At 40.3% G+C, this 21,801-nt stretch overlaps 2 protein-coding genes across 3 annotated transcripts; both read right to left on the reverse strand.

Annotated features, from left to right (window-relative positions):
- Nucleotides 1-2,956: 2,956 nt before the first annotated feature.
- Nucleotides 2,957-5,359, reverse strand: LOC124124205. 2 transcript variants are annotated; one of them, XM_048388972.1, is made up of 2 exons: nt 3,974-5,359; nt 2,957-3,913 (listed from the first exon to the last, which is right to left on the reverse strand). In XM_048388972.1, exons 1-2 carry the CDS (start codon nt 5,357-5,359, stop codon nt 3,209-3,211), a joined length of 2,091 nt encoding a protein of 696 aa, XP_048244929.1. In that variant the 3' UTR covers nt 2,957-3,208. The 2 variants fall into 2 exon arrangements, with proteins under 2 accessions (XP_048244929.1, XP_048244928.1); XM_048388971.1 differs by having other exon boundaries at nt 2,957-3,670; nt 3,731-5,359.
- On the reverse strand, nt 2,957-20,565 carry LOC124124206. Its single transcript, XM_046487332.2, has 6 exons — nt 20,354-20,565; nt 18,691-19,371; nt 15,457-15,551; nt 8,726-8,944; nt 8,454-8,523; nt 2,957-5,639 (listed from the first exon to the last, which is right to left on the reverse strand). The coding sequence occupies exons 1-6, from the start codon at nt 20,486-20,488 to the stop codon at nt 5,496-5,498; spliced, it is 1,344 nt and encodes a 447-aa protein (XP_046343288.2). The 5' UTR covers nt 20,489-20,565; the 3' UTR covers nt 2,957-5,495.
- Nucleotides 20,566-21,801: the final 1,236 nt, after the last annotated feature.

Raw genomic sequence — 21,801 nt, forward strand, 5'->3', positions numbered from 1 at the left:
AGTCAATCATATTCTAGACTTGTTAGTCAATCATATTCCAGACTGTTGATAGTCAATCATATTCCAGAATGTTGCTAGTCAATCATATTCCAGACTGCTCTTGGTCAATCATATTCCAGACTGTTATTAGTCAATCCTATTCAAGAGTGCTGTTAGTCAGCACTGTTACTAGAGTAACTGTCTTGGGCTTCCTGCTACATGTACATGATCAGTGTAAGCCAGGCTGTATACAACATACCAACCATATATATCACCACATCATTCACTCTCAATCATCATCAATCATCTCAAAACATAACAAGGCAAAAAGTGAGCAGGGTTCACTTTGACTCCAACATATTTCTATGTAAAAAGAGCAATATTTTCTCAGAAAATCCACCTATCGAAATCAAACTTTTTCACTGCACCTCTCCTATTGGCATAGAAACTGTACACCCAATTGGAAAAAAATCTATTAAGTAGATTTCAAGTTAAAGGTCGGATAAATGTTGAAGTAAATAAAATTCTACGTTCAAAACATGACAAAAATCATGTTGTTTTTAGGAAAAAGACATATCACAAAGAAGCTTAGCACTTCTCCTATTAGTATAGAGTGAGTGAGTATGGTTTTACGCCGCTTTTAGCAATATTCCAGCAATATCACGGCGGGGGACACCAGAAATGGGCTTCACACATTGTGCCCATGTCGGGAATCGAACCCGGGTCTTCGGCGTGACGAGCGAACGCTTTAACCACTAGGCTACCCGACCGCCCCCTATTAGTATAGAAAGTGTTCCTTAAATTTGAAAAGAACCTATAGAGAAATACTCAAGTTATAGGTTGCACAGATGTTTAAATAAAAAGATTCTAAGTAAAAAAAGAAAGAAAAATAGCTATTTTTTTTCTGAAAATCCAAATGTTGAAATCAAACTTCTCTGCACCTCTTGTGTTGTTATAAAAAGTGTTCACCAAGTTTGAAAAGAATCTATGCAGTAGTTTTCAAGTTGTAGGTCTCACACAAAATATGCCTTCAGAAGGACGAATGGAATTCCTTGGTATAACTATATACCCCCGTCCTTTTAGTTTGGGGGTATAATGGAACTTGATATTCAGAGGCCTGAGAAGAATTCTGAGCACTTTTCGGCGAAAGCCTTGAGGAACCCCCATATATGGTCTCCTTTAAGGTGGGACTCCCATATATGGTCTCCTTTAAGGTGGGACTCCAATATATGGTCTCCTTTAAGGTGGGACCCCCATATATGCTCTCCTTCAAGGTGGGACTCCCATATATAGTCTCCTTTAAGGTGGGACTCCCATATATGGTCTCCTTTAAGGTGGGACCCCCATATATATGGTCTCCTTTAAGGTGGGACCCCCATATATGGTCTCCTTTAAGGTGGGACTCCCATATATGGTCTCCTTTAATGTGGGACCTCCATATATGGTCTCCTTTAAGGTGGAACACCCATATATGGTCTCCTTTAAGGTGGGACCTCTATATATGGTCTCCTTTAAGGTGGGACTCCCATATATGGTCTCCTTTAATGTGGGACCTCCATATATGGTCTTCTTTAAGGTGGGACTCCCATATATGGTTTTCTTTAAGGTGGGACCGCCATATATGGTCTTCTTTAAGGTGGGACCGCCATATATGGTCTTCATTAAGGTGGGACTGCCATATATGGTCTTCATTAAGGTGGGACCTCCATATATGGTCTTCTTTAAGGTGGGGGCCTCCATATATGGTCTTCTTTAAGGTGGTATTCCCATATATGGTCTCCTTTAATGTGGGACTTTCATATATGGTCTTCTTTCAGGTGGGGGCCTCCATATATGGTCTTCTTTAAGGTGGTACTCCCATATATGGTCTTCTTTAATGTGGTATTCCCATATATGGTCTCCTTTAATGTGGGACTTTCATATATGGTCTTCTTTAAGGTGGTACTCCCATATATGGTCTTCATTAAGGTGGGGGCCTCCATATATGGTCTTCTTTAAGGTAGGCTGACTGGACTGGCGGATTCGCTCAGCAGAAACAATACTTGTGTGCACAAGAAGCTCTACCTGACAGAGGCACCAATTTCTTTACAGAAATATCAATGAATGGTTGACTACCAGACCAAAACTTGACATAGCATATTGATGAGATCCCATTTCACATTTTTCATATCAACAGGTTACAGTTACAGGAACAGATAAAAAGAAAGGGAGCAGATCTCTTGGGGATATGCAGGCTGTACTGGTTGATTAATAGAGCATGAGAAAGATTTTCGTCAATAGGGCTAATTATGTCTCTCTTGGGAGTTATCTCCTTTGCAAAGTTTGCCACCTCTTAAAAAAATTACCAGTCTCCCCTACTTTTAGTCAGTCGTAACTTTCCCCCACCAAACAAACATGTGAAAATTACCTGTTTCTAATTCTTTCAACATCATATTCTCTGAAGGAACTTAGATAGGTCTACATGTCATTCACACAAAGTTCAGTCACAATTTTCTTTTTTTTTAATATTTCGATACTAGGTGGCTACAAATAGATGTATATATTAAACCTCAAAGCAAAGCGAAATGTTATTTCTTGCACTAAAAGTAGACAAGGGGAAACCCTGATGGTAACCGACAAGCTGACTTCATTTGAAAAATATACTTACATGAATATTGCCGATGTTTTGTTCAACAACAAAGATTGATATAAGGCAGTGTTAGAAATTGGCACAAGTTCCGTAGTCCTTGCCAAAGTGCCCAATAGTTAAGGTATCATAAGGACTAGTCAAAATTTGCCATTTTACAGTTTGTGCTATATGTATCATTATGTGTGAGTAGGTTGGGTTTATCGCCGCTTTTAACAGTATTCCAGTTTTATCATGGGTGTCAGCTTAATGTGGGAGGAAGTGATTCAGGTCTCAGATGTTTAGACTTTGGTGAAACCCACAAGCACAGGCTATTATTATAAGGACTAGTGGAAGAAATATGTTAGTTTCTACCGCTGTAAGGTACTTTATTTGCCTGTCCACCGGGACAGGAATTACCAGTCCAAGCCTAATTTGACCTAACTTGTAATTACCGGTAAACGGATCACTTGTAATTGTGGAACTCTTTCTCTGTGTTTCAAGCCAACTGTTTCAGGCATTTGTCAAGGTTTCTACTTTGCAATAAGATCAGAAACGTGCTTACAATATGTACATACTGATATTAATATCCTTTCCTTATGCTTCAGTAAAACAGACTTACATTCATACCAAGTGCCTGTTTCCTAACAGCAACTCTTGTCCTGTAGTGATATTCATACCAAGACATACATACAAGTGCCTGTTTCCTGACAACTCTTGTCCTGTAACGATATTCATACCAAGACATACATACAAGTGCCTGTTTCCTGACAACTCTTGTCCTGTAGCGATATTCATACCAAGACATACATACAAGTGCCTGTTTCCTGACAACAACTCTTGTCCTGTAGAGATATTCATACCAAGACATACATACAAGTGCCTGTTTCCTGACAACTCTTGTCCTGTAGCGATATTCATACCAAGACATACATACAAGTGCCTGTTTCCTGACAACAACTCTTGTCCTGTAGAGATATTCATACCAAGACATACATACAAGTGCCTGTTTCCTGACAACTCTTGTCCTGTAGCGATATTCATACCAAGACATACACACAAGTGCCTGTTTCCTGACAACAACTCCTGTCCTGTAGAGATATTCATACCAAGACCTACATACAAGTGCCTGTTTCCTGACGACTCTTGTCCTGTAGCGACATTCATACCAAGACATACACACAAGTGCCTGTTTCCTGACAACTCTTGTCCTGTAGCGACATTCATACCAAGACATACATACAAGTGCCTGTTTCCTGACAACTCTTGTCCTGTAGCGATATTCATACCAAGACATACACACAAGTGCCTGTTTCCTGACAACAACTCCTGTCCTGTAGAGATATTCATACCAAGACCTACATACAAGTGCCTGTTTCCTGACGACTCTTGTCCTGTAGCGACATTCATACCAAGACATACATACAAGTGCCTGTTTCCTGACAACAACTCTTGTCCTGTAGCGACATTCATACCAAGACATACATACAAGTGCCTGTTTCCTGACAAAAACTGTTGTCCTGTAGCGATATTCATACCAAGACATACATACAAGTGCCTGTTTCCTAACAACTCTTGTCCTGTAGCGATATTCATACCAAGACATACATACAAGTGCCTGTTTCCTGACAACAACTCTTGTCCTGTAGCGATATTCATACCAAGACATACACACAAGTGCCTGTTTCCTGACAACAACTCTTGTCCTGTAGCGACATTCATACCAAGACATACATACAAGTGCCTGTTTCCTAACAACTCTTGTCCTGTAGCGATATTCATACCAAGACATACATACAAGTGCCTGTTTCCTGACAAAAACTGTTGTCCTGTAGCGATATTCATACCAAGACATACATACAAGTGCCTGTTTCCTAACAACTCTTGTCCTGTAGCGATATTCATACCAAGACATACATACAAGTGCCTGTTTCCTGACAACAACTCTTGTCCTGTAGCGATATTCATACCAAGACATACATACAAGTGCCTGTTTCCTGACGACTCTTGTCCTGTAGCGACATTCATACCAAGACATACATACAAGTGCCTGTTTCCTGACGACTCTTGTCCTGTAGAGATATTCATACCAAGACATACATACAAGTGCCTGTTTCCTGACAACAACTCTTGTCCTGTAGCGACATTCATACCAAGACATACACACAAGTGCCTGTTTCCTGACAACAACTCTTGTCCTGTAGCGATATTCATACCAAGACATACATACAAGTGCCTGTTTCCTGACAACTCTTGTCCTGTAGCGACATTCATACCAAGACATACATACAAGTGCCTGTTTCCTGACGACTCTTGTCCTGTAGCGACATTCATACCAAGACATACATACAAGTGCCTGTTTCCTGACAACAACTCTTGTCCTGTAGCGATATTCATACCAAGACCTACATACAAGTGCCTGTTTCCTGACAACAACTCTTGTCCTGTAGCGATATTCATACCAAGACCTACATACAAGTGCCTGTTTCCTGACAACAACTCTTGTCCTGTAGCGATATTCATACCAAGACATACATACAAGTGCCTGTTTCCTGACAACAACTCTTGTCCTGTAGCGACATTCATACCAAGACATACACACAAGTGCCTGTTTCCTGACAACAACTCTTGTCCTGTAGCGATATTCATACCAAGACATACACACAAGTGCCTGTTTCCTGACAACAACTCTTGTCCTGTAGCGACATTCATACCAAGACATACATACAAGTGCCTGTTTCCTGACAACAACTCTTGTCCTGTAGCGACATTCATACCAAGACATACATACAAGTGCCTGTTTCCTAACCCTTCGTCACACAGACTATTAACTATGAATTTCACGTCATATATTTCAATAGCAGTTCCCAAGCAGTACACACTTTATTCTATGGTTATGTATACAGGCAAACTACTTGGGTGCAAACGATGTCCTCTTCAGGAAGAGTGAGCTGAAGTCGTTGAGGCTGGGTTTAGGGGCGAGTCCCAGCATGATGGAGAGTCGGGCTGCCAGGCTGGCTGGCTTGGCCATCTGCAGCTCCTCGTCCTTCATAACCTGGGACAAGAAAACATCAATAACCATCAGGTTAAGGTGAAATGGGGTTTAACGTCGCATACAAGATTATTGCACTTATGTAGGTGAGATGAAATGGGGTTTAACGTCGCATCCAAGATTATTGCACTTATGTAGGTGAGATGATATGGGGTTTAACGACGCGTCCAAGATTATTGCACTTATGTAGGTGAGGTGAAATGGGGTTTAACGTCACGTCCTAAATTATTGCACTTCTGTAGGTGAGATGATATGGGGTTTAACATCATGTCCTAGATTTTTGCACTTCTGTAGGTGAGATGATATGGGGTTTAACGTCACGTCCTAGATTATTGCAGTTCTGTAGGTGAGATGATATGGGGTTTAACGTCACGTCCTAGATTATTGTACTTTACTTATATACCAACATATATGTGTGTGTGTGTGTGTTCATGTGTGTTCGTGTGTGTGTGTGTGTGTGTGTGTGCGCGTGTGTGTGTGTTCGTGGGTGTGTGTTCGTGTGTGTGTGTGTATGTGTGTGTGTTCGTGTGTGTGTGTGGTTCGTGTGTGTGTGTGTGTGTGGCAATTCAATAGTGCTAGCCCACTGAGATACCATGCATCAGTTTAACATGAATGCCCACTCACACACAGTATACTGACTCCAAGCTGATCAGTCCATGTTTTAGCCCCTATTGCCGAGGCCAGGCAGGGTAACAACAAATACCATGTTATAACGCCTATTGGAATGATGCGGCTAGGTATCGAACCCCGGACCTTCCGCTCTCCAGGCAAACGCTCTACCTCTAGACCACGGAGGCATGACAAGATCATACAAACAATAGTGCCACAGCACTGTAGCTCCAATGGCTATGTAGTCAACAGTTTGAAATGTCAAACAAAGACAGCCACTAAACAAAAGTTGTTGTGAGCACTGATATTCAAAGATTTTCAGCATTTACACTGAAAGGGAAATTCTAACACTAAAATCACTCATGATCCAAGTGGAAGGGCAAAATTTCATATATTGTAAAAAAACAAACAAAAACCTGTTGAGACCTTCCAACTACACAAAACAACTACTGAAAAAAATGGATTGGGTAATAACCATAAGAGGTTTCAGGTTTCACAAGAGTTGAAATGTTTACATTCTTATCAAAAAAGCTACCTGGCGGCCACATTGAAATTCCAGTTTTGATGCCCTGAACAAATTTGAACCCCCTCATAAAAACAAATGTGAGTGAGTTGGGTCATAACATTGCCCTTAACAGTATTCTAGTTACATCACAGTATGTCAGCTTGATGTGGGAGTATTCCAGTTACATCACAGTATGTCAGCTTGATGTGGGAGTATTCCAGTTACATCACAGTATGTCAGCTTGATGTGGGAGTATTCCAGTTACATCACAGTATGTCAGCTTGATGTGGGAGTATTCCAGTTACATCACAGTATGTCAGCTTGATGTGGGAGTATTCCAGTTACATCACAGTATGTCAGCTTGATGTGGGAGTATTCCAGTTACATCACAGTATGTCAGCTTGATGTGGGAGTATTCCAGTTACATCACAGTATGTCAGCTTGATGTGGGAGTATTCCAGTTACATCACAGTATGTCAGCTTGATGTGGGAGTATTCCAGTTACATCACAGTATGTCAGCTTGATGTGGGAGTATTCCAGTTACATCACAGTATGTCAGCTTGATGTGAGAGGAAAGCCCAAAGTGATGCAGGTCTCAGACGTTTACCACTTTGTTAAAAGCCACGAACACAAGTATGGTGCTGACCAACCTAGAAACATAATCGGGGCGAACCGGGATTCGAACCCATGATCACAGGTTTCTGGCATGCCCAAGGGATGCAACTCTGCACAGCAAATTCCAGCACTTTAGATGACTGGGCTACCCATGTCTCCCTGCTTGAGTGAGTGAGTGAATGATGCTCAACACTGCAGTAGCAGTCAGTTATCAAGCCTGAACCACTGTGAAACAATCACCATGCTTCTCGTAAGAGTTAACTAACAGGATTGGGTGGTCAGAGTCGCTGGCTTGGTTGATGCATATTATCGTATCCTAATTGCGTGGATTGATGCTCATGATATCAATCACTTGATAATCTGGTACAGGCTCGATTATTTACAGACCGACATCATATAGATGGAATATTGCAAACAAACAAACAAACAACAACAAAAACACAATGATAATTTGTATTCCTAATATTTGATATATACTATTCAAATGAAGTTAAAGAACACCAGATTCTTTCATATCACTATAGTTAAACCCGTCATGCCATACCTTTAACTTCTTTTGAGTAGTATACCGTATTCGACGTAAAAAGCTCCCAGGGGGCATTCAAAATTAGAAATAGGGGGCTCTTATTAGAATAATATTTTGCTGAAAAAAACCAAGAGTTGAAAGATATATTTCGTGATTTATGCTGACAGCCTGAAATGTTGACATACAACAGATATATTTTTCCAGAATTTAAATGCCCATAATGAAGGGTGCATATAACACATGAAAGCGTATTATACGCGAATAAATAAGTCTTTTGTACATTGTCCAATCGGAAGGGTTGCTATTTGGGATTGTTCACTAGCCAATATATTAGCAAATATCGCCGGGGGCGCTTATCAGAGCGGGGCGCTTATTACGTCGAACATGATATATGAAGATATTTATCTGGGGTCCGTTCCCCAAAGCTATCAAAGTGCTGAGGTGATCGCAACTTAAACACTGACTTATGACTGTCTTTGTGGAACAGGGCCCTGTATATATTTCACAGTCGACATTAATACAGGTCCTTCCAATGGAGCCTCCCTCTCTCCATCTACTCACCCGGTCGACCCGGTGTTTATGGACAAAGCCATCAGAGCCAACAGTGAATATGGAAAACCCATCGTGCCATCTGCAACCACAGAAACAACACTTGAGAACATCATCGATGAATATGAAATACAGCGTTCAAAAATAGTAACTCGAATCATGAGGCTGAAAATAAGCGTTGTCCAGAGATCCTTGATATTCTCTTCATAAGATTCCCCAAATTAAAGGTCTTCACCTTTTCAAGGACTCATTGAAGCAGCAGCTACCCTCACTGGTCCACTTACTCTGAATTAGCATCTCGGTTTTTCCGATAGTTCCACGGCATGAACTTCCAGATGAGAAGCGTCTTGAGCTGTGGCAGACCGCTGATCCGCCATCGGATGCGGACTGTCCCGTCGTCGGGGTGATGAGTGATCTTCAGCACATTGAACTGAGCGTGGGCGTACATGAAGTGTGTCAGGATGCGGATCTTCGTCACCTGGGTCACGTAGGCTGTTATTCCCCTGAAGAAATGCAAATAAGAACATTTCCATTCACTGAGAATGATTTACATTTCAAACCACACAACAACAACTCATTCTTATACAAGGGCAAAGGTGAGCATGGCTCACTAATACCCCCGACCCGCCTAGTGTGTCAGTAGTTTCAAATTAAATAATGGATAGGGTAAGGGTTTGAAAAATTAATAAAAAAATTAAAAATTAAAAAAAATATTTTTATTTTGACTGCACCCCTCCATATTACACAGATTATATGTACTAAGTTTGAGATGAATCCACTGAATAGTTTAAGAGAAATCGTGGGGACAAAGTTTTCGAACGGACAGACGGAAGGAACCTTGGTATAACTACACTGATGGAATAAAATAAAGGATCGCATAAATGATGCAGACATAAGATTTTAATACAACACTTGATCAAATGAAAGCTACATGGTAAATAATGACTTAATCTCAGTTCTTCAGTATGATGTGTGGCCACCACGAGCTCTCACAACAGCCTGACAACGTCTTGGCATACTCCGAATTAATGCCCGGATTGTAGCCCTTGAAACATTATGCCATTCTTGTCTTAAACAGTCAAACATCTCATCCAGATTACAAGGTTGATTAATGCGATCTCGCACCCGACGACCAAGAACGTCCCATAAATGTTCTATCGGGTTAACGTCTGGACTTTTAGCCGGCCATGGAAGCACAGCGACCTGGTTCTGCCTAAAAAAATCGGCTGAAACACGAGCAGTATGTGGCCTTGCATTGTCCTGCTGAATCTCGAACAACCGTCCAACCCTGTTAGCGAACGGAAGCACCACTGGGCGTAAGACTTCATCACGGGAACGAACACCAGTTAGACGACCATCCACACGAATCAAATCTGTTTGGTTGTCGTAGGTGATTCCACCCCAGACCATCACTGATCCACCTCCGTATCTATCATGCTGTTTGACAGTGCATGCTTGGTATCGTTCATTACGTCGTCTCCAAACACATATCCGACCATCTGCATTGTCCATATTGAAACGAGACTCATCGCTGAACATTGGTGTATCGCCAACGACGCAACTGTCTGGCTCCATGCTGCCTTGCCCACTGTAACCTTCGCCGTTTGTGTTCTTGAGTCATCTTGATTCCTACCACGGGACGGCGACTTTGTAGACCCGCTGAACGCAGCCTGTTACGTACTGTGAAATCACTAAACCGTAGATGTGTGACAGCTCTGAACTCGGCATTCACTTTTGGAACAGGTTTAAAGCGATCCCTCAAACAAATCAGCCGAATCTGACAATCTTGATGAGCTGTAGTTTTCTTTGGTCGCCCACACCCACGCCCACGTCCCATCGCCGGTCTGCCTGTAGAGGTTCCACAGTCATGAGAGGACACTGATGGACTTCTGAAAGTGTCTTGCAACTTCTCGCAGTGACTGGCCTGACCTCGCCATCCTGAATGCCTGCCATTTCTCCTTCAAACACATGTACTGTCTTGGCATGTTTCACGCAGTTGATGTCAATGAGATCGGTCTTACAGTAGAAGACTTTATACCCCATTGTGCCATGAAAAACTACTGAAACACGTGCACTGCATGTCTTCCTACAGGTGATGGCCTGCGTTTTGGAGATGTTGACCATGTACTTCCGAAAAACGGCGACAAAAAAATAACAACATTCGGACTCATTGACCAAACACTTTATGCGATCCCTTATTTATTTCCATCAGTATATATAAACTAATAAACCATCGATATGAATAATGAGCATGGTGTTGCACCGCTTTTGTTTTAGAAATATTCCTGGTGGGGAGCCCCAGAAGCAAGCTTCAGGCATTGTACCCATGTGATTTGAAAAACTCTTTGGCATGACGAGTGACCGATTTAACCAGCAGGCTACCCCACAGCCCCATTGGTGGATGCAAAGTATTCTTAAAATATACAAAAATTACTTTAAATTCTCACCAAGTCCCTGAATTATGACATATAAATACAGAAAACAGGACATTTTTGTAGCAAAGCAGATTTCCTAAACACAGAGTAGACTGTTTATGAGAACGTAGTAATATTTCCCCGCAAAGCTAATCATAAACTCCCCAAATAGAAGAACTCAAATTCTTCTGTTCACAATAAATCTTTCTGACAGGCTCCACATTTCCAAACATGATCGTAGCGCCACCAGTGGTGATTACCAGTTATGTTCCTTCTAAGCCTCTCCTATGGACGAATCAGATTCCACCTCTCGTATCACTTGCGTTTGCTTCACACAAAATGGTGGCGCCGAGTCAGGACGATCTGATCAATGATCAAGATCTATATTGTGATAAAAGGGGTCTTACATCGGGAAATGCATCAAATCACGTGAGTACCTTGATTAAAAACATGAAAAGTTTTGGAAAATATCTGCTGACAACGAGATGGCGGTGTACATGCTTTGCAAATCCTGCAATCAACCGAAATCTGCAAGACAGTTTACGAACCAGATTTCGATTCCAGTGCGCGATTTTGATTGGACTATGCAAAGACTCGTTAGTCCAGCCAAAATGTAACTCCATAATACCAGCCTAGTTTGGCAAGGGTGGAAACTGGACTTTTATAGTCAGTTAACGCACTTGCCTCGGGAAGATGGAATGTCCACTAGCCAAGATCGAAGTCTAGTTTTCAGCCTTGCTCTTTCAAGGACCTTCACACAAAGTGATGGTCCAATCAGAATTTTTTACAAGGTCAACATCTCTGTTTCACAAACATGCTGATGTAGCCACAGTCATCGTGTGTTGAATTTACACTGAAATTACTGAGATGCAATGCTATTTTTAGACTACCTGTGCTGAGTGTTTCATGTTATTGTGATGTGCAGAAAGTCAGCGTTAGAAATTAAAATGTTTAGTCCACTAATTCTTAAAATAATAACATATAGCAAAACCCTTAAATGTAGCAAATTTCTACTGGTCCTTATGATATCTTAACAATTGGGCATTTCCCCAAGGACTACAAGACTAGTGCCAATTTCTAACACTGGTGAGTGTTACTTGATACTGTGTAGCATGCGAGCCTCTATTTACCTATTACCTCCAAAACTCTCAAAGCTCAATTACTTTCAATAACCTTATGTACAGAAACGCACGCATAAAATGAAAAACTCAAATGTATAAAACAGCATGCGTAAATACCCAATGAAGCTTTTTCAACATGCGTACAAAGGAGCTAATTTCCGAAACACAGTTATGAGATACAGTAAATTACGGTTATTACGAACTCAAAGGGACCACTAATTTTAGTTCGTAATAACCGTAGTTCGTTATAGGCAAATATACAGCATTTATACAACAAATACTAATAGTCGGGACTAAAAAATGAGTTTGTTATAAGCGTGTTCGTTATAAACGTACTTTACTGTAATTTACTTTCTGAGTCAAGCCTGTATATTTAGAACAGTTATTTACATCTAAAACATTATTTCATATTTTTTTTAAATCTTAAAAGATTCACTCTTTTGGGGGAAACCCCAATAGAGTGACAAATAGATGAGTAAAAAAATTTGGGTTACCCAATGCAAAATGTAATAATCCAATAAATATAGAAACCCTAGAATAAAAACTCAATTGCGCAAAAGTTATCTGGAACTCTGGGCAGTAATAACTATCTTTACTGTCGTAATATGTCATCTTGTTTTTTAGGGATGAAATATCACATCTTTTCGTAATCGGTCTCGACCAGGTAATTTTCAATGGTAGTCGCTGCTTTTAACAGTATTCTAGTTGTATCACGCCGTGTCAGCATATATGGGGAGGAAACCCTGAAGTGATTTAGGTCTTAGACGTTTACCACTTCGGTGAAACCCACGAGCATGGGTATGGTGCTGACAAACCTAGAAACATAATCGGGGCGAACCGGGGTTCGAACCCACAATCATAGGATTCTGGCGTGTCCAAGGGACGCAACTCTGCAAAGCAAATCACGGCGCCTTAGACAACTGGGCCACCTGGTCCCCCCTGAAATAAGAACTGTTATCTGATTTGATATCACATTTTATCAGAAGGGGCACTGACCATGCTCTCCATGGGCACAGCAATCAGGCCAAGAAAAGTCAGCTGGAAATGGCCAAGTGAAAACTAGACTTTGATATAGGCTAGTGGACACTCTTGCCTTGGGAATGGCAGAGGATCTCATTACAGAATCAGAGTTGTGTCCCTTGGTTACCCAAGTCCACAGCCAATGAGTTTCCATTTACTTGGATTAAGATCCTTGGTCTGTCATCCCTAACCCATGTAACCCTGTCAGTCTGTGTTTGTAGTTCAACAGTATCGACGACCTGAATGCCTCACCCCCACCCATCCCCCAAGTGTACTCGTGTTACAGGTACAATGTCTTCACATCACTAGTTGGTCGGTCAACAAATGTCATGACGAGATTGACGACAGCATGTAGATAATCAAGTCTGAACCAAACAAATCCAATGATTGATATTATGAGCAACAATGGATTTCAACCTGCATATTTCGGTCGACTGCAAGATTTGCAAAACATGTACCGTCAACTGGGCATCAACAGATATTTTCCAAATCTTTTCATGTCTTTAATTAAAGTGCTCAAGTAATTTGGGCGAGTCATATTGTTTGAAGTCAATGCAAGTAATATGAGAGGTGGAATCTGATTGGTCAATGAGGGACATAGAAGCTACATAACTAGTAATAGACACTGGTGGCGCTACAATCAGGCCACAAAATTCCAGTGTAGTTCGGTAAGGGTGAAAACTGGACTTTTAGAGTCAGTTAACGCCTTGCCCTGAGAAGATGCCCCAAGAGAGAGATACACCATGTTTAATGATAATAATACAACACGTGGCCATGTGGAAGAATTCCATGAATGGATACCCTCTAACCTTCCATCGTGGACATGAGAAAATCATTGGCGCCGCATTCAAATTAAGACAAAATCTTAAGCAGTCTTGTTTTACTTAAGGGGCAGTTCATGGACGGAAGTGTGTGCCTGGTGTGTTCTAAATTAAAGCACGAAATAATTATTGACATGATGTCACATGCTCGATTCAATTCTCAAACCAACACAATAGAGCTCTGCTGTGCAGAGTTAACTGGCTTCAGTCATGTTTGATATTAGAGGCAAACTGAAGAGAAAGCTTGTGTGTTTTTCTTACGGATGAGTAACAAAATACTAATAAGATGAGAAACCAGTGTTTATCAAATGCAAATCCTAGATGACAATACTAATATGCATCTGATTTATGAAGCCAATCACTCTCCTATTGAGAGTTTAGTGTGGCCAGCCTAGTACCTCTGCCATCGTACCATCGTCACATCCTACACAGTCTATTCATGTGTTTTTTGTTTTCATTTTGGACGATATAAACTTTCACTAAAAAAATATCCCTAAACATGCAAAAAACTATTTCATTGTCAATTTGATTTTGTTTGTTTGGTGTTTAACACCGCACTCAGCAATATTCCAGCTATATGACAGCGGTCTGTAAATAATAGAATCTGGACCAGACAATCCAGTGATTGATATGATGAGCATCAATCCACACAATTGGTATACAATGATATGCATCAACCAAGTCAGAGAGCCTGACCACCCGATCCCGTTAGTCGCCTCTTATGACAAGCAAAGTCACCTTTTACAGCAAGCATGGGTTGCTGAAGACCTATTCTACCCCGAATCTTCACAGGTATCACTTTGATGTGTAAAGCTATATTGCCATGCACCTCACTGTTACAGTTGTAGTAGTATATCTATATAAATATTCAAAACAATATGTAAAGCGTACCGAAAGGTTTGCATTGGACCCCTCTGTTCTAATTTCAAAATACCATATTTGGCGTAATAAGCGCCCAGGGCACTCTCAAAATTAGAAATATGGGGCTCTTATTAGAATATTATTTTGGTGGAAATAACAGATTTGAAAGATAAATTTCGTGGTTTATGCTGACAGACTGAAATGTAATATGCGACAGATATATTATTCCAGAATTTAATTGCCCATAATTAAGAATGCATATAACACACGAGTGGATATAATATGCGAATAAATAAGTCTTGTGTACATTGATCACTCGGAAGGGGTGCTAATTGGGATTGTTCACTAGCCAATATATTAGCAAATATCGCCGTGGGACTTATTAGAGTGGGGCGCTTATTACGTTGAATACGGTAAGTGTTTGTTTACAAACAAGAGGAAAGTTCGGTCATGTGATGTACCACCTATACCCACAGTGCAGCCACTGGAGCAGAATATTCTGTTGCGGAATATGGAAAGCAGTGCAGAGTAGCTCAGAGGTTATCGCCTATTGATGACAACCAAATTTTCAGAACGGTTGATGTCCTGTCCCTTAAGTCTTGATGAGATTTCCTGAACACTGCATTTGATAAGCATGATTATTTCATATAATTACCCTGGTCATGCTGGCACATGTTAACAAAACAAAGTCATGGTTACCATGGTTACTGGCAACACAAATATTTTTCAGTTTTGTAAAATGACAAATATCATTAAACTAGTAACTGAAGCAACTTACTGAGTTGAAACATTTTTCCCAAAGTAATTGTTCTCGAATATTATGTCTTTATGATAAATCCTGTAGTCTTGCTTCGATTTCAAGAAATCTGGCAACTGAAAAAAAAGAGGAAGTTTATTATCACAAAGACAATTTACCATAGCAGTAGCCATGGTTTTTTTGTTGATTGACAGTTTGTTGTTAATGCTGCACTCAGCAATATTCCAGCTATGTGATGGCAGAAACCACGTTAACAACAGAACTTCGATCATATCAATCATATTCATGATAATACTAACAATAATTGAAAGTCATCTCTCAATAAATGTTCTGCAATGTTGGAAAGGTGGAAACCCATAACAATATGTCAACAAGTTCATCATCATGATCATGTTCATAAACATGATAATCATTCATCTGTTCATGTAAATTTGCTTTTAGCATAATAATGATAATCATTCATGTAAATTTGCTTTTAGCATAATCATGATTATCATTCATGTAAATTTGCTTTTAGCATAATCATGATAATCATTCATGTACATTCGCTTTTAGCATAATCATGATAATCATTCATGTAAATTCACTTTTGGCATAATCATGATAATCATTCTTGTAAATTCGCTTGTAGCCATGTTAGCATAATCATGATAATCATTCATGTAAATTCACTTTTGGCATAATCATGTTAATCATTCATGTAAATTCACTTTTAGCATAATCATGATAATCATTCATCTGTTCATGTAAATTTTGCTTTTAGCATAATCATGATAATCATTCATGTAAATTCGCTTTTAGCCATGTTAGCATAATCATGATAATCATTCATGTAAATTCGCTTTTAGCCATGTTAGCATAATCATGATAATCATTCATGTAAATTCGCTTTTAGCCATGTTAGCATAATCATGATAATCATTCATGTAAATTCACTTTTAGCATAATCATGACAATCATTCATGTAAATTCACTTTTGGCATAATCATGATAATCATTCATGTAAATTCACTTTTAGCATAATCATGATAAGCATTCATCTGTTCATGTAAATTCACTTTTAGCATAATCATGATAAGAATTCATCTGTTCATGTAAATTCACTTTTAGCATAATCATGACAATCATTCATTTAAATTCACTTTTGGCATAATCATGATAATCATTCATGTAAATTCACTTTTAGCATAATCATGATAATCATTCATCTGTTCATGTAAATTTGCTTTTAGCATATTCATGATAATCATTCATGTAAATACACTTTTAGCATAATCATGATAATCATTCATGTAAATATACTTTTAGCATAATCATGATAATGATGAGCACATAGAAATTTACTTAGCATTTATTTCTTAACATTTGTTGTTGTACACAGGAGTCAGCAATATTCCAGCTTTATCACAGTAGCCTCGATATAACAGAGTCTGGACAAGACAAACCAGTGAACGATATTCAGAGCAACGTTCAAACTGCCTGAACACAATGACCTGCTATAAACCATGTCACACAGGGTTAGAACTTATCTCAAGCCCGGGCCTTGTACAAATCCCAAGTTTCCCAATTAGCCGATTTAACATCACAAAGACATTATCTTGACCTGGGCAAGTGAAGCTTTTGTGATCAGACCTAACCCTGTCCCAGAGCTTGACCACCCGGTTACTCATTCGTCACCACTCACTCCTTTCCGTAACCTGCAAGAAGACTCGTCCCCCTATTGATGAATGTTATGTGCGAAAATACGACAAACCAATCAGAATGCACGCATGATTTCAAGTTCTTTGTCAAAGAATCCCTCAGAAATAATTTTTGAATTTACATATGTCTTGCATCTAAAAATATACCCAAGACACAGCTACATGTGTTCAATCATACTGTATAAGTCCGCATGTCCCGATGTGCTTTAAATTGCATCTGAAATATATATAATATATGGGGAAATATATGTTAACCATTACACAACAAGTTTACAATTGTTTTAGCTATGCCCGTTTGCGCTAAGACAGAACCCGGTCGCAAAAATGGCCATGAGAGGGGCATGAGTCGCTATTCGGCTTGTCCCGGAATAACACGAGTTGGCCACGAATGCCGGTTACTGAGCATGCTGGATCTATTCAAACCCAGGCTCCTCCTAAACTTGATAAAAACATATAGTGAGTGAGTGAGTGAGTGAATATGGTTTTACGCCGCTTTTAGCAATATTCCAGCAATATCAAGGCGGGGGACACCAGAAATGGGCTTCACACATTGTACCCATGTCGGGAATCGAACCCGGGTCTTCGGCGTGACGAGCGAACGCTTTAACCACTAGGCTACCCGACCGCCCCTAAAAACATATAGTCAGCCAAAACTCTAGATAAGCTTTTGGTTATTTGGGTATTTTACCCATGGGTTTGATTTTGATTGGGTATCCACAATTTTTAGTGGGTAGTCAATTTTTTTTTACCCACATGTCTCTGGACATTTGAGTGTTTTAGTTAAATGCTTGAAATCTGTATGCTTGGTGTGCCTTCCAAAGCCCAGATGCTGTAAGAAAAATGCTAGTTCTCATTTTCTGACAAGAGCAACAACACAATCACGTTTCATTGTCTTTACACCTATATATCAGCCAAGGATATTTATGTTTCATATTTAGTATTCATCTATTGTCTTTTTGGACACATAGTTATCGTCATGCTTTTTCCATGTATTAGAGTTGGTGACAGAGGAGATAACTTCACTCAAATTAGTACCCAAAACGCACTCTGACAAACAACACTTTCAATCAATTCATCAAGAATACCTCTAACGAACTTATCGTTGGGATAAGAACTCTTTCCAATGCTGAGAAAGCTTGAAATTTTGTTTTGACCCTTTAGCGACTGCTTTCGACACTTGGTCATTGGGCGCTATTGTTATAAGCACCACTCAACGGCTTTTAAGATATACATGATATAGGCACGATATATTTGAGTCGCACGTTTTTCTGAATGTAACAATTGGTAAATGAATTTTGTGATCGGCTGACCCGCAATCGTTTTGTCTAACAGTTGTAATGTACCACTTGTTTTATTTCAGTAGCGTATTTATATTTTTGTCGCATATTTGATACGCTGGGGATTTGATTTGTCTGCATATTTCAGTTTATTTAAAGCATATTTTACGCAAATACGCAGCTGATCTAGAACTCTGGTCAACTCTTGTCACTGATTATCCCACTTCGTCTGAGGAAACAAGTTGATCATCATGATTAATGCCAGACAAAATACTCACAGTTCGTTCGAAAAAGTTATGAACAACAAGCAGCTGCTCCTCCGATGGCCCTTGACCTTGACCTTTGTTTGCCTCATCACCAGCTCCATCACAAAACACTGTGTGGACATCAGGCAAGGCCTGACAGCTAATGTTCACGGTGTTCATATGGCTAACATTGTCCTGTAGTACTGTTACATCATGATTTTCATGACTAATAATGTCCCTAGACATCCCCTGTGACCTGTTTTTGTTGCTTTCAAAAGCAAGAATGTCATCCTCTGAGTATGAAACAGCCTTGACGAATTCAGCGATGCACTGATTCTCCGCTTTTTCAACAACATTGCTCTTACTATGACCCTGAAACAGGTTTTCAAGGTCAGTCAAGGTCATAGGCAAGAAACACTTTTCCAGACTAATTTCAGGTAAGCAAGCATTTCGTCCCTCCAATGACCTTGTTCCTTGGTCTGAAGGGCAAGGACATGACCTTGACCCGCATTGACAATTTTGGCTGAACTTTTCACCATCTTGAAAACCAATGTTATAAACTGACAACAACAAGCTTGATAGTGTGTCACTATGAAGTGACCTTGACTTGTCTTCTGATGACTTTGACCGAACTGTATTCTGTTGAAGCCTTGTCATATATAGATGTTTATCATGCAGTGAGGCTCTGTTACGTACAGATGCTGGACAGGTTTTCTGAAAGGATCAAGAAGCAGTTATCAACTGGAAACCGTACACAAATCTGGGGACAAAAGTTCATTGCCATTCCGAATCTGCCAATCTCTTAGACAATAAATCCAATGTACACATTCAAAAGTTTTATATCTCAACTAGAATATTTGACAGACAACCTAGTGATGCAATACTTACTTTTAACTCTCCCAACAGGATTGAAATTATAATATTATGTCTATGCCTTAACATATGAGAGTTGTGTGCTCGGATTGAAACTAGACCTGATTTAAGTTCAGACACCCTGTCCACATGACAAGTGGGGTTAACCCTGTCCACATGACAAAAGGGGTTAACCCTGTAAGCTAGCTGACAAGTCAAGGATGTCATCTGTGGGGTGACTCCATGCCAAGAAATGGTAGAGTTTGGCAAGCTATTAAAATAAGTGAGTGAGCAAGTTTGGTTTAACCCCTCTTTGACAAATATTTCAGATGTAGGATGGTGTTTCAGCTTGATGTCGCAGGAAATCCCAAAGTGATTCAGGTCTTATGACATTTACCACTTTGGTAAAACCCATTGGCATGTATGATGCTGACAATTCGAACCCATGATCTTGGGTGCTAAATAAGTAAAGAATAAATTGGTAAATGTGACAACACATTGTGCAAATTAGACCTGAAAGGATGTATTACTAAAAGCCACTAATTACATCGACGATGCTGAGTGGCGGACAAAAACTATACGAAACATGTGAATGACATCTTAGAAATTCAAGACTTGACGGAATGACTGCACATGGCCTGACAATGTAACATGTTGACATCTTTAATAACATGTCTCGAAGTACACACCTTGTGTAAATAATATTCGTATAATGCAAAATGTAATCTCATTATTGATCTGTGTTACAAATATAAGAACCGATCGATGTTGAAAGGCAAGACGAGAGGTCATGCCTCTGCAAAGTCAGCGACTGAGATTTGGATTGATTTTGACCGACTCTTACATAAACATGTTCTGTAGAAGGATCGGCTTGTCTTCGTTCGAAAACTTTGTCATCAGCCTGTGTTGCAAAGGGTAGAGCCCTGATTTTTGACAGTTTGAATAGATTATGATTTGAAAGTCGAACGTGAAATGCCATTTTTCGGGCACACTTGCATGCTCTTCACCGAAAGCAGACAAACCGGATGTCAAAGTCACCCAAGTTCACATGCGCACTACTGATTTAGACTGGTCCTCTGCTCTAAATGCTTCGCCCAAGCCAGCATTGTGTAGCATAAGCGAGCGTGCGCAACAGAGGCAGGAGACCAGTCTAATTACTAATTCTATTTCCCGAAAAACGTATTCTAGTTAAGTGAAATTCTATGGCACTCTACTGAATTCACGCTTAAACATTATCACTCACAAAAGATGAAACCATACATCAAATTCCACTTACAGGGAAGGAGGGAATTACATAAGGTATCGGGTGTTGGTTTTGGATAAGCAAAGGCAGAGACCATATAATAGATTATATGGTCCCTGGCCATGGCAAAGGGAAGGACTGGGTGTAACATGGCAATCAACATGACATGATGGTGATGTATTGTAAGTCAACCAAGACAGACGACATGGATGTGAAGTAAGGACATCAACGTTGGAGATGGCTTGACAAGTAATGGGCCATGCCCCACGGTTTGTCAAACATTCGTTTATACGGCGTGGCATGCTCCGACTCAATCTCCGAATGATATATTGAGGGTGTCTTGCGATTGGCCCAGTTCGGCTGAAGTAGCGCTTTGCCTCTGAGGTCGGCGTACACATCTTCCGATCATGTCACTGGCGTGCTCTATGGGGGAAAGGTCAGGACTCATGGCTGGCCATTTGTATCTGGTAATGTTTTGCTGCTGGAGGTGAGTGAGTGAGTGAGTACGGTTTAACGCCGCTTTTAAGAGTATTCCAGCTATATCGCGGCGTGTCAGCTTAATGTGGGAGGAAAGCCCAAAGTGATGCAGGTCACAGACGTTTACCACTTCGGTGAAACCCACGAGCACGGGTATGGTGCTGACAAACGTAGAACCGGGATTCGAACCCACAATCATACGTTTCTGGCGTGCCCAAGGGACGCAACTCTGCACAGCGAATCGCGGCGCCTTAGATGACTGGGCCACCCGTGCCCCCGCTGCTGGAGGTTGTCACTTGTAAGAGCACATCCAACTGCATGAGGTACCAGATCATTTCGTACCCCAGTAGTTTTGTATCTCTTGTGTCCTTTCGTGACTTGGAAGTACAGCGAACTACGGTTATAACGAACTCAAAGGGACTACTAATTTTAGTTCGTTATAACCGTAGTTCGTTATAAGCATATATACAGCATAATACAGCTAATTATCGGGACCAAAAAAGTAGTTCGTTACATCCGTCAGTTCGTTTTAAGCGTGTTCGTTATAACCGTAGTTTACTGTATTGTATCTT

The sequence above is a fragment of the Haliotis rufescens genome, unplaced genomic scaffold (genome assembly GCF_023055435.1).
Source record: "Haliotis rufescens isolate VD_foot unplaced genomic scaffold, xgHalRufe1.0.p SCAF_8, whole genome shotgun sequence".
Classification (NCBI taxonomy): Eukaryota; Metazoa; Mollusca; class Gastropoda; order Lepetellida; family Haliotidae; genus Haliotis; species Haliotis rufescens.

What these genes read in the sequence shown, in the direction of transcription:
- LOC124124206 (XM_046487332.2), bottom strand. Translation starts at nt 20,488, where the DNA reads ATGGCATTTCACGTTCGACTTTCAAATCATAATCTATTCAAACTGTCA. An exon ending in ATAACTTTTTCGAACGAACT is followed by an intron (nt 15,552 to 18,690) that starts GTGAGTATTTTG and finishes CTTTTTTTTCAG; the next exon opens with TTGCCAGATTTCTTGAAATC. An exon ending in AACCGAGATGCTAATTCAGA is followed by an intron (nt 8,524 to 8,725) that starts GTAAGTGGACCA and finishes CTGTGGTTGCAG; the next exon opens with ATGGCACGATGGGTTTTCCA.
- LOC124124205 (XM_048388972.1), bottom strand. Translation starts at nt 5,359, where the DNA reads ATGAATGTCGCTACAGGACAAGAGTTGTTGTCAGGAAACAGGCACTTG. An exon ending in TGAATGTCGCTACAGGACAA is followed by an intron (nt 3,914 to 3,973) that starts GAGTCGTCAGGA and finishes TCTACAGGACAG; the next exon opens with GAGTTGTTGTCAGGAAACAG.